The 17,562-nt window shown below is 28.0% G+C and overlaps 1 protein-coding gene across 2 annotated transcripts in view; it reads right to left on the bottom strand.

Annotated features, from left to right (window-relative positions):
• Positions 1 to 227: 227 nt before the first annotated feature.
• LOC111026311 (MAGUK p55 subfamily member 6) overlaps positions 228 to 17,562 on the bottom strand; it is a 37,632-nt gene continuing 20,297 nt past the window's right edge. For both annotated transcript variants that reach the window (XM_022304366.1, XM_022304367.1), the window contains exons 3-12: positions 4,455 to 4,604; positions 4,218 to 4,388; positions 3,416 to 3,649; positions 3,257 to 3,355; positions 2,943 to 3,101; positions 2,489 to 2,699; positions 2,171 to 2,373; positions 1,930 to 2,061; positions 1,714 to 1,788; positions 228 to 770 (exon numbers count right to left, since the gene is read on the bottom strand). In XM_022304366.1, the coding sequence (XP_022160058.1) occupies positions 594 to 770; positions 1,714 to 1,788; positions 1,930 to 2,061; positions 2,171 to 2,373; positions 2,489 to 2,699; positions 2,943 to 3,101; positions 3,257 to 3,355; positions 3,416 to 3,649; positions 4,218 to 4,388; positions 4,455 to 4,604 (1,611 nt within the window). In that variant the 3' untranslated portion in view covers positions 228 to 593. The remainder of the gene's footprint in view (positions 771 to 1,713; positions 1,789 to 1,929; positions 2,062 to 2,170; positions 2,374 to 2,488; positions 2,700 to 2,942; positions 3,102 to 3,256; positions 3,356 to 3,415; positions 3,650 to 4,217; positions 4,389 to 4,454; positions 4,605 to 17,562) is intronic.

Below are 17,562 nucleotides of genomic sequence, written 5' to 3'. Positions count from 1 at the left end.
TTTTCTATACTAATTCAGTTGTGTACATAATCTGGAGTAAATTAAATTTAGTATTTTAAAATGTTTAAATTTTTAACAGTTTTTAAATCAAATTCAATAGATATTTTGTAGACAATATAAAATATATATTTTTTTATATAATTCCTAATAAGTTGTAAATTTATTTAGTATAATAACTATAAAAAAATTAATTTTCTATTAAATTGAAAAAAAATATATATAATGAATTCCATTGATTCATTGTGTATATAATTTATTGCCATTACAAAAAAAAATTGTCAATTATAATAAGTAAAAAAAAGGACGGAATACATATTCACAATCATATTAAATCAATGTTATGATTAATTGCAGGAACTTAACAATAATCAAGTAAGCAAATTATTTAGTAAATACAATTGTATGCTTATTTAATAATAAAAACTAAATTAACACAGAAAAATGCTATTACAAACTTTAGTCTAAAAGTTAAATTCTTTCAAACTTATGATTGTATAGTGTCTTGTGATATAGGCATGAAAAAGGTTATACATCATGAATTTATTATAATATCAACTAATTAAAAAATAACAGGGACGAAACATTTTTTAATCTTAATATACCCAATTCACAGGCACCCATTGATGTTCATTAGATATGATTTCCAAGGCTTCAACAACTTTACGGAATGTCATATCAAAATCTTCATTAACTATAACTAGGTCGATGTACTTTTCATACATACGTTGTAAACATGCGCTTTCTTCCAATGACTTCTTTACATCATCTTCCTAAAACAATTTAATGCAATTTAAAAAAATTCTATACTTTATTTACTAAATGTTTTCATAGCCTAAATATTTATAATTTTTTCAGTAAATTTGTTTTTAAAATATTATTATCAACACATACCCTGGAAAAGTATTTTTATCAATGATTTGGGATGTTTCAAAGGGTAGGTACAATACTAACTTGTAACAAGTTTTATAGTTTTTCATTGAGAATATGATATTACATATTTAAATCTTAACCAACAATGAAACAAAATATGTTTTAATATTCAATGTATTAAATGTATCATTAGATTAATCATATCAATATTTGTCTACAATTTAAATCATTTACTATCCTAACCTAACTAAAATTTATTTTATTATTCTACCATCTTAAAGCTTAGAAGAGAGTTAAAAATGTATTAGTGCCTACACATGCAATTCTGTATAGTATATAAAATAAATAAATATGTATAAACATTAAACATTTATGTATTATCTACTATACATAAATTTAGAAAAGCTCAAAAGTTGTGGGCACACAAATAGTACCAATGTGCCCTACACTGGATAATAAAGTCTGTAGGAACAATTATAACAAATACTTCTGTTGGTGTTGGAATAATTCAATATATATTTTATTAAAGTGAATTTTAGAACACAAAAATAATTATACTTCTAATATTATTACTATCTGTACTGTAACTAAAAGCATTATTATGATTTAAAACCAACATTTTTAATGTTAGATTTTAAATCAGAAGGTAGTCACACTAAATGTAATTCAGTTAATTTTAAACTTAAACATGAAATGGTATTTTTTTAATACTCAGCAAATCTTAGCAAAAGGATAAAACATTAAAACAACTTTATTAAAAGAAGATCTAACTACTTAAAATTATAAAATTATTCCCTCAGTCTAGTTTAATTCTGGTTATTTATTGATTTAAATTATAGTTACCTCATAAATTGATGCAAGCGATTCTAATGTACGGGCTCTTCTAGAACTATATCTAATGGAACTTTGGCGATCAAACTAAATTAATAAAATAAAAATAATATATAGGTTCTATAATATTAATATAATCACATAAGTTAATATAAGTCATACTACAGGTAGATTTAAGAAAAGGTATATATATAAATCTCTTTATACTTTTACACACTTTCTACTTACCGTCAATGTACGAGTGGAATAACCAAGGTTTCTGGAATAATCGTATAGGCTTTTCATTACCTCAACACCAGGTGCTGCTATGAAAATTACATATGGCATAAATTCTGAAGAATTGTGGAGCATTTTTAAAGCCTAAAACATATTGTTTCAATAGTAATTAACATAAATATAACAATAAATTACTTGAATTTTATGAATTTATATTTAAAACAAGTAAATCAAGAACATATATTATACATACCACTGGACTGCAGTCCAAGACACACATTTTTCCTTGATTAATGACGTCACGGATAGAATCCAAATTTGTGCCATATAAATTACCACCATTTTCACCATATTCCAAAAATTTATGTTCTCGGATATCATGTTCCATTTGTTCACGATCAGTAAACCAATAATTTTGACCATTTTCTTCCAATTCTCTTTGTGGTCGTGTTGTGTCTAAAATTCAAAAAATCATATACAAATAATATGAAATCATTTCAATAACTTCTTTAATGACCTCAAATTGTCAAATCATAATTTAAGGGTAAATCTATTTTAAAACTGTATTTACATGGTATAACTCCTGCAAATCTTTGAGGGTCACTGTTTATGAGACGACCTTTCAGTGTACGTCTTCCCACACCCGTTGTGCCTATTATTGCAAGCGTGCGTCTCTTAAAAGGAGGCATTTTAGTAACTTCTTCATACAGTATTAATTCTGCTTTATCAAATTCACCATTCCATTTTGATTGATACATTTTCTTACATTTCTTTTTAGAAATCTAAAGTACATTTTTCATTAATATTATAAGATTGAACATTTAAATATAACATAATATTTAACAACTCTATACAATTAATTTATAGTTATTAAATATAATTTAATAAATAATAATATATATTCTATTATATAATATAATCTTATAATATTATAATATTTAATAATTATAGTTTAATATATATATAGTTTATGGTTTATATATAATATTGAAATATTTATAGAAATAGTTATATTTATAGATTACCCTAGTTCCACAAATACTAGTTTTATGAACATAGTCTGCTTCTGGAGCTACAAACGCTTTTCTTCTTTCTTCCAATTCTTGAGATGGTATTAACCCCGGAAGTTCATTATCGCCAACTTTCTTTGCTTGCCACCAGTTGGGATCTTTTTGATCCAAAACCTATTTTTACACATAAAAAAACATATTGATCATTTAGTTTTCTAACAATAATTTTTACTTATTAATAATTTTGTTATTTAAAATCATGATATAAATACTATTATATTGCAATAAAAATAATCAGATTTTATAAACACACTATGTATAGAGCTAACCTGAAGAATGTCTCCGTGTTTAAATGTTAGACCGATTTCTTTGCAAGGAATTAAAGTGTCTTCCATTGGGTCATAATCAAACAATGCTCGCATATAGCACTACAAATAAATTTAAGTTAGTAGTTGGTATGAACAAATGAGAATCATTATTAAGCTTACTTGTTGTGTTTGAATTGTATTCTTTTGGGAAAATCCAGGAGCAATTCGAAACTGTAACGTATCTTTGCTACGGCTAACTTCATTCAATAAATCTTCAGGACTTTCAACTCTTTCACCATTTACTTCTAATATGACATCTCCTTTTTTCAATAATCCTTGTTTATCAATTGTTCCTCCAGCTAATATTCTTGCTACTATAAGATTTCCATTTTCGTCTTGTTCAACAGTTAAACCCTGTATAAAGAGATTTGCATTTTATATTTTTGTATATAAGTATTGTATAAAATATATACATTATCTTTAATTTTATTTATAGGTTTATAACTAGAAAGCAGTCTCACACTCATTTGTTCTCCCTCACTCTACCTCACTCATTCATTCATAAAACACATAAAATTGAATACATGTAAAACCAAAATTGCAAACTTGACAATTACCTATTACACCTTATCGATCTATATTTAAATTTATTTTAATATAGCTAAAATGAGAACATCATCCGTAATATTTGAATACATAAAATTATTTAAATGTTATATATAATAAAGAATAGATTAAATGTCTTATTCTAAACACATACTTATTTATTATATTTACTTTGGTTGAAGTGAAAATAAATGTATATATTTTAAGAAAATAATTATCGACAAATAATAAATGATAAATAATTTGAGACTTAACTCTGTGAATTAACTCTAGTATTAATCTATAGTTTATAGTATTGACTATATGGATGTAGGATTTGTTGACCTAACCAAACATAACCGGGTAAAACAATTTTAAATAGGTGGCCAACACTCACCAATGGTTCATCTGGTTTTTTTCGCAATCCAATTACTTTGTACGTTTGTGTAGACATTTTGGTTCCGTTCTGCTGTTGAGGTGGTGAAGGGGGAGTTGGAGGTAAATCAAAGGTATCTAATGTTTTCTTCAGTCTCTTCAACGCTATTTTATCATGTACTTCTAAAAGGGTCTATACATAATATTAAACAATTATTAGAAAAGATCAATACAAATTTTTGTAATAATTGAAACTGACCTTAAAATGTAATTTGGTAATTATTGAGAGTAAATCTTTGGCCACTGGATGTTTTGACGACGTACAATGATGACACAAATCAATCGAGGTTTGCTTAGAATTATTGGCTTCTGGTACACAAGTATCATACTCCTCCAAAGAGTTTTGAACCTGCACAACAAAACGAGTAATGACATTAACTTTCCACATGGTTTTAAAGAGTAATAATTATTGCTATATTTTATATTTTAACAATGATAAAATAATTTGAAGAAAGAATAAAGGTAATATTTTTAATAGTAGGATGTACAACTACAGACTTCAGAAGGTAGTTATATATTTTTTTAAAGTAAATTATCAATTATACAATGACGTTAGTTTCCATGGTAACATTATGGTATTTATACGTCCACAAAGTATGTGAAGGAAGTTTTCGATGGAACATTATATCAACGAAATACAACGAAATTAAATAGCACAACTCAAAAATTGTAAACAAACTGCATGTACAAGCATACCGTATAGTAGTCAGTTTGCACGCACGACTCTTCATGAGTCATACTTCATTAAGTCATAACATATTGGCATAATAACCATAAGTAGGTAAGACTACCACGTATAATTAATAATTACAGCTAGAGACGACAGTAAGTTGTTGTATGAAATTGTTTTCAGACAAGTACCCAACTATACCTATTATTATTTATCAATATTGAAACAAATAAATAGGTAACTGCGACGGTTGTGTAATATGCCAGAATACATGCCTTATAGACGATATAGTAGGGCTGCAGTAAACTAGTAGTTGGTACTGGACATTGTAATAGTAGTTCAAAACTAAATTTTTATAATATTTCAATATATATTATAATAGTACGAATGCTTAAAATTAAAATTAAAAAGTTCTCATTGGTAAATAAATACAATTCATTACTATAAAATATTTTTGATACCTATTATTATAGAATTAATAATTGAATTGACAAAACTTCATAAAATTAATTTTTATAAATAAGTTAACTTTATTTCCTAAATTTATATTTCTATATCTAATCAGTAGTACACGCATTTTTTTTGTCTACATTAGCCTGTAATTTCATATAATTTGTTTCGACTAAAATATTATATGAATTGCCTTTAAAATATTGACAACGAATCTGATGAATGGCATTTGTAAGCGTTGTATAGTTTTTCGCACTGAACTGTAAGAGCAATAGTTATTGGCTAATGTTTAATGATATAAGTGGGTGTTGGTTAACACATAATTAATATTATTGTTATGTCCGTGTAAGTAACGGCGGACGATCTCTACATTTGTATATCATTATTAAATAGACGACACACCCATGTGCAATGTACATAAGGAACAAAACAACGCGGTGTCGGTGTTAGTTAATTTCGGCCCCGGAAACAAGTATGAAGAAAAATGAAATGCGAGTGCGTGACAATTTGTCAGAACCTTATAAAACATCGAATTTGAAGAAAAATGTCACACATCATAATAATAGATGTATCAATCATGTTAATATGATTGAATGCAGAATGAAGCGTCTGTATTGCAATTAATATGAAAAACATAGAATTCATTCGTTAAAACAAAGATAATGAGGACAATGATTGAGGACACAACAATGATACAGAGTCACAGCACTCTGTAATGATATAAACAGTGTCCTGTTAAGAATACATTGATATAATAATTATTAATTAATAACTTTATTAAATGTGGGTAGCGTTTGGAATTGTTGACTCTGGGCAGTTGGTTATAATTTATAAATATGATTGGTTGACTCTTCACATAATGGGGAACATCGAATAAAAGAAAAGTATAGGTACTTGCACAAGTGTGGTGAAACAGAAACACCTATAATTTACTTATAATTTATAAGTTATACTAATTGACCCTAAATGACAATTGTAATTTGTAACTTGTAAATAATTAATTTCGTCGATATTATATATAGTACTTTTTAATAATATACTGTACTTAATAGGGTAATAATCTATCTTTATGTAGTTTTTATCAATTATCATTACCAAAATACGAACAGGTACCATTACAATAAATAATATATCTATTATCATCATCCTCAGCTTAATTAATATTAATATCAATATTAATATCCTCTATTCAGGACCAGTGCTGCCACTAAAAAGCCTTTCCATTTTATATCAATTGTAGTCTAAAGTCGACTATAGAAATATACTTTTAAATTCCCAAAAAGTAATGATTTTTGACTTATTATTATTTTCTTTCGCCATGCATCCTACTGTCTTATTATTTCACCCTAAGAGGACGTCGTACCCACCTGCGTTGACTCCGTCTAACATACATATTCACGTCTTATACATAAGATAGAACATTTTACATTTGACTCTGTTTTTGATAACAATTTAGACCTATTCTCAAATTTAAAGGTAGGAACTAAGAATATTATGTAGGACATTTGTATATTTTAAAATGCTCAAAACTTGTTTCAAAATTACAATATAAAAAAATCCTATTAAGTTTTCTATAGGTAATATAGGTAAGTGCCTGCTTTTAAATTCACAATTCAAATATTAAAAATAACTGAATAAAATGGATACTACTTAACGTAAAATTTGATATTATAATATATATAATATACGAGAACATTAGAGTATTAGACATAATATATGTTATGCACTTATGCGTTAGTTAGACGGAGTCGGCACACGTGGATACGACGTCCGCTCAAAGCTGTAATAACAACGAGAATACGAGATGCAGGATGACGCTTTTAGGTTTCCCGCAAAAAAAAACTGCTGCGGGACGGACATGGCGATGTCTTGCCCTACCGCACCTTGTCGAAGAGTAAGCAAGTATACTCGCTCTGAAAGAGAGGCCCTACTTCGAGTTCGCGCGTAGTAACGACGACGATTTTCGACGTAAACAAAACCAGAAATCGTCTACAAGTCCACGACATTGATAATAGTAGGTATAGTAACGAAGGAGGAGCTGATGACGAACAGGTGTGCACCAAACACTGCAGACATAATAGAGGCACTTATTGTTAAGAATAGTATCTATTTAAACAACATACGAAACCTTTTAAGATAATACTATACTGCAATTTTTTTAAATTCACAAGTTTGACACATTAACTTAGTTAGTGGTTAAAAATTTAGAATGGCTTATTAAAAAAAATGATAAGGTTGTATCCTCTATTGGCCGGGCTCCAGCTCAGAGGCGTATACTCCCGTAAATAAAATTCGACGAGACTTGGTCCCTATAATAATGTTTGTATAATTATTCAGACGAAGCACTTATTATAAAATAAATTAAAAATGTAAGGTGTATGATAATTATGTATATAAGATTTACCTAATAGTTAAAGAATATCTATAGATAAGGTAACATTATTACCAAAATACGACTCATTTGTATAGTGCATACTATCATTGTAGGCGTTAGCCAATAGGCTCTAGCTAGGTAGGTCGCGTACGTGGTTTCGTTTAGAGATTTTAATGTTGTTCGCGGTGATAACGTTGTAAAATTAGTATTGCGTCAATTGAATACAAGATGCGTGAGTGTAACACAGTTTAACTACTCAATTGAGTTCCATAACAAAGGGAATCGCATATATTTCACATGGTGTGGTGGTGTATCGTGGATCGTATAGACGTACATCGAGCAACAGTAATAATGTATTCGCCTGAATCACTGACATTTTTGGCGCCATTGCTATTGTTTCTGCAGCACGATAACGCAATATATAATATTAACTAAACTGTTCTTGATCGGTTATAGAAGAATAAAAACAAAATCTTGTCAATGTACTAAATTGTACAGGGTAAATCACGCTAGCGTAGCAGGGTGGGGTCGTGTGGAAGAGAGGGGAGAGAAGTCTAAAAAATGAATATGCTTGCGGTTTGCATTAGGTATAAGTGTATAACAGTAATAATCGTCACCGGTTACAACAAAATGGTAAAATCGAACTGCAGGGATATACGAATTTAATATATTAATATAATAAAATATACAAACATTACCCGTTAACGACTCTCTCCAAATTCCGTCAGCAGCGGACGATAAAGAATCGTGGAAGACGTGTTCCACACCTGTTACGAATACGTACGCAACACACGAACTGCCCGAGTACAGCGGTTGCCGGTGACGACTCACAACACTGCGCGTTCCGTTGACGGGCGTGCACACTGCACGCGCACGCGCGCTAGGAAGGACAACCGACAGCGTATAATATACCTGATGCTTGCGTGTACCTCCTCCTCACCTTCATCCACACCGATGACCAATGCCGATTTACGTGACAATATCGTGAAGGCGATGATGTTTATGCAGGTATAATATAATACAAATTATTATTATTATAATGCCGTACTCTGGTCAAAAATGCGAACGAATATAATACGATGTTAACGATTTATTAGAAATCATAGTTAACCGATTCACGGTTATCAATACTATTTTCTGTTTAATACGGTAGATAGGTATGTGAAACTATAAAAAATATAGGTGCACTGTAAACTAGTCTGGCGGGAACGCGCGTACAAACGACGGTGCGTATCATGGATATACTGACTGCAATTCAGAATACAGCATTACGACAATTTAGTATTTACGACAGAGAAAATAATAAACAAAAAGAATGAGCGGAGAGACGGGCCGAGTTTTGGAGACGGGAGTAGTGGTAGACCATGGTGGGATAAGTCGCGGCGTCTGCGGTGCGTACCTCCTACCTAAATACTATTTTTTTTATCTCGACTACGACCTACACGTACATGTACAACCGCCAAGACGATCGTGCGCATACAGGTGGTTTTCGTATTTTAACGGATTCCAGTTAAAACACGAAGAATTATTATTCTCAACCTCGGGTTCACCGCCCGCCTATGTCCACACCTGTTATATATTATCGTGTACAATAATATTATGTATGTGTACAGGTAGTTGTAATAATAATAATGTTATTAAAATATTACTCAGGGCCTCCAAACAGAGATTCTTTTTACTCCGGTCGTCCACGTTTCGAGCCTAACACTACACAAATGTACTCAACTGTAGCCTGCAGGTACACGTCGTCAGATTTTCTTTTTGTCTTTTCATTCTAACTATGATCATCTTTTTTTACGCATTGTATTCACGCTCACGGCTCCGACAACAATACCATACTATTACAATAAACCATATCGACGAACGACAACTATGATGTATACATGTAATACGTAACATATTTGTACATCATAAACTCGTACACATTCTCAATAGGTTATTATCGATACCTATTTGCTCGTCGACTGAGGGTTATAAAGAGAATAAAATGTTCTCTTTAACTTCTCAATTCTTGAGTTAAACTTTGAGATTATAAATTTATAACATAATATACGTATTATACGAATTTTAATGCAGTTTAATGCTTCTAAAACCTTTTTAAATGTTCAAACTTTAAAATATATTTACTATTTATTAGTTAACACTGAACTTAAACTCGAATCCTTCAACTCTCGCAACAGTAGCAACCCGGTGTGACAGTGTAAACACTAAACAATTATACATCTAATAAAGGTTTATTATACCTAGGTACTTAAATTAATATTAAGTTTAATATTCGTATGTTTATAGTTAGATTATAAGATATTTAAAGAATATATTTGGTGTTATATGAATACATGATTAAACATTTGAGCAAGAACATTATCTGTGTTTAAACGATGACGAATTTTCGGTATTTTCATTTTCAAGTAAGATATGAATATGTGAAGCATCACAAATTAAAAATGCCCATAACTCACTTTAAAATGAAAATATCGAATAGAAGCCCAAACTTACACATAGATAATGTTCTTACCTAAAAGTTTGATAATAGGTCAATTCACTCTATTATTAAAACTAGCAGCACATTATTGAATATAGTGAACGAAAATTGTCTGTGTCGTATGTGTGTAAGAAGGAGACAACAAATGTATAGGTAGCATCCTCTTAGCACGATTTTAATAATTATATTATAATTTATAATATTTTTCATTTGTTTCCAGTTACTTGACACCATATCGGTGTACTTATAGTGTTCTATACACGTTGGGGTCGGACATTCGTTATACTAATAATAATTAAAAAGTCTCCAATAGTAAATATATTCTTCTTTTATAGAAGGAGGTACACATATATTTAAAAATTATTAACTTTAATATTTTCAATTCATTAATGTTAGAAGAAAAAGTATTTGATAAAATTGAGATAGAAGAAGGAGAATATAAATTAAGAACTAATCAGGATTTCATTTAAAAAAAAACATTAGAACCCTGTAGATGACTTGATTATTAATTGATTAATTTTTATTCATAACAATTTAATTTCTTAAATTAATTTAAATAATGAATAAACTACTATTTTTTGTGTGTCTTAGCGTGCCTATTACATAACGATTTCTTGATGTACCTATTATCAGGCAATACAAATAATATCGATAGGTATAAATGTATAAATATACCGTTGGTCAATACTAATAATTGGGTAGATAAATAACAAAAATCAGAAGTATAAGCTACACAAAAAGAGGTACTTACTTGATATGTTCCTCTACTGAGGTTAACCGCTGACATAATAATTCATAATTATTGTAAAATAGATTGAAAATAATTTTTTCTGCCAAGCTATTACGTACGGATACACAAAAAAATACAAAATGGAAATGTTTAAAGACTTATAGGTACAGAAGAAAGCAAAATTTTCTAATTCTCTAAGTACGTACTGTACCTATAATACGGCTATATACGATATAGACAAATAGTAAAGCACAAAACACACAAAAGTAGTGTCCCTCACAAAAGTATGCATTTTATGATTCACATCTAATAATTACCTACAAGGAAAATAGTGCAAGCACAATACTACCTTCGTGTGAAACTGAAGACTTTAATATATCATAGCAATTTCCAATCTTAGAGGTAGTTTTAGAGTTTGGAAAACCACTTTTTAGAATATTTTATATTATTGAGTGCCAATAGTACCTATAGTATATAGGTAGGCCAATTTCACTGCCTTAAGACAAATTGTAGTTTAACTAACTTCATAATAGCTGATCCAGTGTTCGATTTCTGATTAAACTAATTTAATAAGCAATCTTCAATGTTTAAAAAATATAGGTACACATTTAAAAATAAACGTATTACTTTTATTTTAAAATATCTTATTTAGGTAGCTGGTATACTTTACATATTATATTAATATAATTTATAATAGGTACATTATAATATAGGCTATAGGCAGTATTTGAGTAAATAAAATAATAAAAATGTTTAATAAAAAACTGATGTTAGGTTTTAAATAACAATTACCACTACTTATTGCTATTACTTTATTGCAACTTCTTTATTTATTTAAAAAAAAACAAATTATCTGTAGTAGGAAAGTAGATAAAATCGTCGATAAACACAATTTTAATAACACTTTAGTATTCAGCTAGGTACATCACTTATGAGTTATGGTTATCAAGTAAAAAAGGGTGCTAACCATATTTTATTCAATCATATTTATTATTATCAATCGTGTATATACATTAATAATTATAATTCTTTATTAATATTTGTCTTAGAAAAAATCTAATATATTTATCTAATAGGTACAACAGAACTTATGGATACCCGATAACTTAATTTTCCTGGCTATGTAATGTAATAAATAAACCGCATAGACTTATATTATTAATAATATACAATGCTGAAACTTTTCTTTTAACTATTGGAATGTTTAGCAGAGATTTTTATAGTTAATTTCCTCCAATAAGATTTTATGTAAAGTATTATGCTCAGGTATTATTTTGACCAGGTTATTAACAAATCCAGAACAAGGTGATCCACAACTTATACAGTTATACCTTTTAGTTAGGTTAAAAAAATGTCAAAACTCACTGTTCGTCCACATAATATTAGATACGGATAAATTATTAATATTCAAAAATGCTTGAATGTACTGGATACGCAACGAATGTGTTGTTCAGTACCCTTTAATAATAACTACCTATCTCTGATTTAGAACATTTAAAATATTGCTAATAAAGCAACATTTAAATCTGGTTCTCATATTAAACTACACGGCAAACATCATAAACCATCAAAGATGAATTATCATTATTTTTTCTTTATGCACAATATGCATTAATTGATTTATCTAATTATGTATTATGTTATCCAAGAAAACCAATTTAATGAAACGAACAACTTTTATGAGACTAATTTTCAAGTCTCGACACATCAAAAATGTATTCAGTGTTCTAAATACTTCTAATTATTACTATGTTTCAGTTTGAAATGAAATTCATGAAACAATTTGTGATTTTTTTATGCCTTATAAAGTATTTATAAAATACTGGCATTGTGAACAAAGTACGTATTAGCTCCGTTTAGAATCTACAAATAATGATGTCATACAACATAATCAGTTTTAAAGGAGTATTAAATAGGCAATTTTAACAAAATTTACTATTTAAGCATATTAGTATAATATAACTTAAATAAAATTAATTTTTTTTTTTGATAGTAAAAATAATCAATGCAAATACTCTAAAAATGGTTTTACATTTAAAATATATCCACACTGGATAATCGTGTGTTAATTATAAATAAATAATATTTAAATAAACTCAGTTATTATTTTATATAATTGTATGATTTTTGCAATCTATCATAATTTATATTATATAATTGTACATTAATTACTAATGAATTTCTTTGAAAATAACACTAACTATAAGAATGAAAATTCGGGGAAGACATTCTGATGCATACTAATTAGGTAGTTGGTAGGTATCAAGTATCAAGTGTACCTATCTCACCATTGAGTTCATTGTATAATAACTGTTAAATTAGAATTAAATCATTGCGTACGAAAAACTACTTAGGGAAGACCGACAGTCTTATATATCTATAGCTATTGCCTATTAGTTATTTATTTTTCTACCAGTAATACGTGGTAGGTTGAACTATGTTTAGTTAGTTTTAGATAGTAATAATCATAACAACGGTGTGATTTTGTTTGTAATATAAATAACTTAAAATTAATCTAAGCATTTTACAACTTTCATTGTGTACGTAGTAAATAATAATATACGTAAGGTGAAAAGTATTGAGTCCCTACAAATTATTATTTATTTTTAAATACAACAAAATAACTAATTCGAAAATCCCTCTTTTAAATTTACAATACTTGGCAACATTTTTTCAACTATAAATCAAAAAATAATTGTATCAACATTAAAGGAAATTCAAAGTTTCCACAGTTTCAAATGCTTAAAATAGATTATTTTGATTAGTCTGAATATTATGGAAATCGCATTATGTTTAGAAAATAATTGTCTAAATAATAGTTGAATGTTTTCAATTTCTAAGCATAATTTATTTTTGGAATAAATATCATTAAGCAACAAAAATAGTAATAATTTTATAAGTTTGAATATCCAATGTCACCAAAATTCGAACTTCGAAGCACATATAAAATGTATGTGGAATTGCACTTTAACTTTCTCTTTGAATTCTAGCAAGAAAACATACGGTGAATTTTGTACTAAATTTTAAAACCTCAGGTGTTAAAATTTAATATGTTGATGGATTTTTAATTATAGAGTAGTTTGCTACATATTTTTGTAACTGAGGAATTTCATAGCAATTAGTAAAAAGATTTTTTTTATTTTTTACTCTTCAAAATACCAGTTAGATTTAATTTTCTACCAGAAACCACCCTCGAAAATGAAGATCGAAAACATTTTTCTATTTAAAAAGTGTCTTCGGGCACAAATGACAATAAAAAAAAAATATGTTAGACCAACACATTATGTACAATATACATTTTACAGTTTACAAACAATGTAGTGCTGCCCATAATATTTTTCTAAGAAAAACTTTCACCGCCACTTAGAATTTTAAAATATACTATTTCTTATGTATGTCACATATTTAAATAAATCCTAATGAAAATACTAACTTTCATATATTCCATTATACTTTTAATTCACATTTAGTCAAGAGTGTCAGTTAATTGTTTTAACAAATTACAAATAATATTATACTATATACAGTAGATATTATAAGGTACATATTTATTCAGAAATATAAGGACATATCCGCCCACAATTACAACTAATACAACTACTTATAACTAAGTTATTAATCACCTACAGGTTTGTGCTTAGTATATCAGTTAGCATAAGTACACAACAATATCAAATTTGTGAAGAAAAATCTATCAATCATTATAGTTAAATATTTAAGCTGAATCTTGGAAAAACACCTCAACCGAAACTACAACTATATAGGTAGATACGAAACAAGTTCAAGAAGTCAAATGGTATAGCCTTCTCAACTACGCCCCCCTTGTCTTATTATTTTTGTGTATGGTTTCTTTTTATATTAAATTTCAATTGCTAGTTTTGAAAGTAGATACTTCATGCACATATATACCATATAGTAAATACTAAGTACACATGACATGAATTTACGAAAATACTGTGGACAAGTTGATTATTAATACAACGAAAACTATTATAATAGATTTAACTATTTTATAGCAAAAATACTAATAATAACATTTTAAATAATAATTATGTTTGAGAAATATTAATGTTTAAATAAATGTTTACTAATTACTTATTTATGAGAAAATATTAATGACTTAAGCAAAACCTGAATTTCAGAGATCGGTGAAAATGAATTACAATTTAATAGATAAAGTATAGGTATTTACAATATACATTATCGGTTGTTCAAATTTATGAATTCACAACATCCACCTTACAGTTTTGACATATATCACCAATAGTGATTTTCACCTACTTTTCTTGCAATTAAAAATGATTTAGCAAGACAACGTTTCTCACTGCAACTTAAGTCTAAACTAATGAAATAGCCAAAAAAATTATTTGGAATTGAACAAGAGAAGGAAACCTTCAAAGAGGGGCGAAAGCTGATCTCTAAATATCAAAAATATATCAATAAAGATCCGGCGACTATTGGTCAAAAAATAGCTGTACCTAGCCTGTACGTATTTATACCGTACATATACATTTTGTAGAAACAAATCTACATAATACCTAATGTAACGAGGGACTCGACTCTAACTATCTATAATTATTCTTAATGACTAAGTCTCCATTAAGATGTGCCAAAAGTGTGTAGGTATACAACGTACAAAATTATATGTACATGCTACATCTATAGTATTATATTTGATTTATATTTAAAAACAATGTTCCGAATGGTAAAATGTCACAATCGAAAACGATTATTGTATGAGCAATATACTTAAAATTGATAATACGATCTCATTAGAAACGGATATTTCATAAATTTTATTATAATTTTTTGAATGAGAGTCCGCTTTGATACTGTAATATTGGAAATGGAACAATCGTCTAGCTAAAATTGTTTAACCTATATAGGTTTCCTACCTATTTGTAGCTATATATTTGAGTAATCGAAAATAAAAATTTTTTTGTGCAGTCTCTAGTCGATTAATAAATGCCATGATTGTTATTTTTTGGACAAATTGTATTGCAAAAATCAATAATAACTATTTGCATTTAATGTCCAAGCGTAATATTTTTATTTGCAAGACATTGCGTTTACAGTATTTTGTTCAAGGAAGACTTTTTTCATATACGTGTATGTGTTAACAATTGTTAAGATATGTGAAATTTTGCGAGCGTATATGTGTAATTTGATTACAAATATATATATGGCATAACAACGTACGTTTTACAATGTATTTTATACATTTATTGTGAATGAAAATACGTGCAAAATATTTACAAAACATAATTTTGGAAATTTCAATATGGGGCGTGGGAACACGTACGTGGTACGTTGGTATAATCACTGACGCAAGAAAGAGCATGTATTATGTACCTATTGTACCTACCTATTCGATGTAATAATATAATATGTCAAATTGAGTTTTGGTATTTGAAACGAGTACCTGTTTATGATGATAATCATAGGCTAAGTAAGAATATTTTATTAGGATAAGCCTCATGATAAATATGGAAAAAATTGTAATTAAAATTTTAAATTCACTTTAGTCAGTATTAGGTCAGACCACGTCCTGACTAGCCTGATCGTAAGTTCACCCATGATGATAATATAATAATGTTGCCAACAAAACAAAACTATATTATTTAAGATAAGTAATGAGTAATAACTAATAATCAATAAGTATCAAGTTATAATATGTAGGTGCAATGTCAGTTCTTGACTTGGAGGAGCTTTACATATATTTAAATGAAACAGCTCGTGGGGGATATACTACCCTGATCAAATACCTTTCAAATATGTTACTTCAAGTAACATAATATAAGTTATAACATAATATATTCATAACTGTTTTCCTTACCTACTTTCCTACATTTAATATACACATTGAAATACATCTAGGTACCTATTTCTAAAATTAAAAATTATTTTATTAAAACAAATTACAACATTTAGGTACTTATTTATATATAATAATTGATAATAATTGTGTAACCGTCAATTTAAAATTACAAATTTATAAAAAAAAAAAACACTATGCTATCGAGTATCGACTGTCTCCATTATAAATAAATTGAAATGTTATCACTTATCAGTAATATGTATTATAATGACTTATTAGTTATTTGTAATTCTTTTATTGTGCTTATGCTAGGTGTACCTACTGCTTTTGTAGTAAATTACCAATACATGAAATTACTAATTATAAACAATCTACGAGGTAACAAAAAAAAGTATTTAGGACATTCACAAATATTAAAAATATTATTATTTATATTGCATAAGTATCAATGGGCAATGTTTAGAAATGGGTTCATAAAGTCTTGATTGGTATAATAAATATTATCCACACGGTAAATCATTATAGTTACACAATGTCATATGATTATACAACGTTTATAAGAAATAACTTAAACCATTAAACAGATTTTTAGTCACGCTTTTAAAATATCAATAAATAAAGCAAATGACCTTTTAAGTTTCTCAAGACAAATAAATATAGTGATATAATATATGCATGTACTACGTTTTACAAATAACATAACGGGAAAATAAAATCAAACCACTAACAAATTATATTTTTTGATATGAAAAACAAAACAGAGAAGTTGCTCTGCTGTTAAGT

Source organism: Myzus persicae, unplaced genomic scaffold (genome assembly GCF_001856785.1).
Source record: "Myzus persicae strain clone G006 unplaced genomic scaffold, MPER_G0061.0, whole genome shotgun sequence".
In the NCBI taxonomy this organism is placed as follows: domain Eukaryota; kingdom Metazoa; phylum Arthropoda; class Insecta; order Hemiptera; family Aphididae; genus Myzus; species Myzus persicae.
This window is presented reverse-complemented; position numbering and strand designations above follow the sequence as displayed.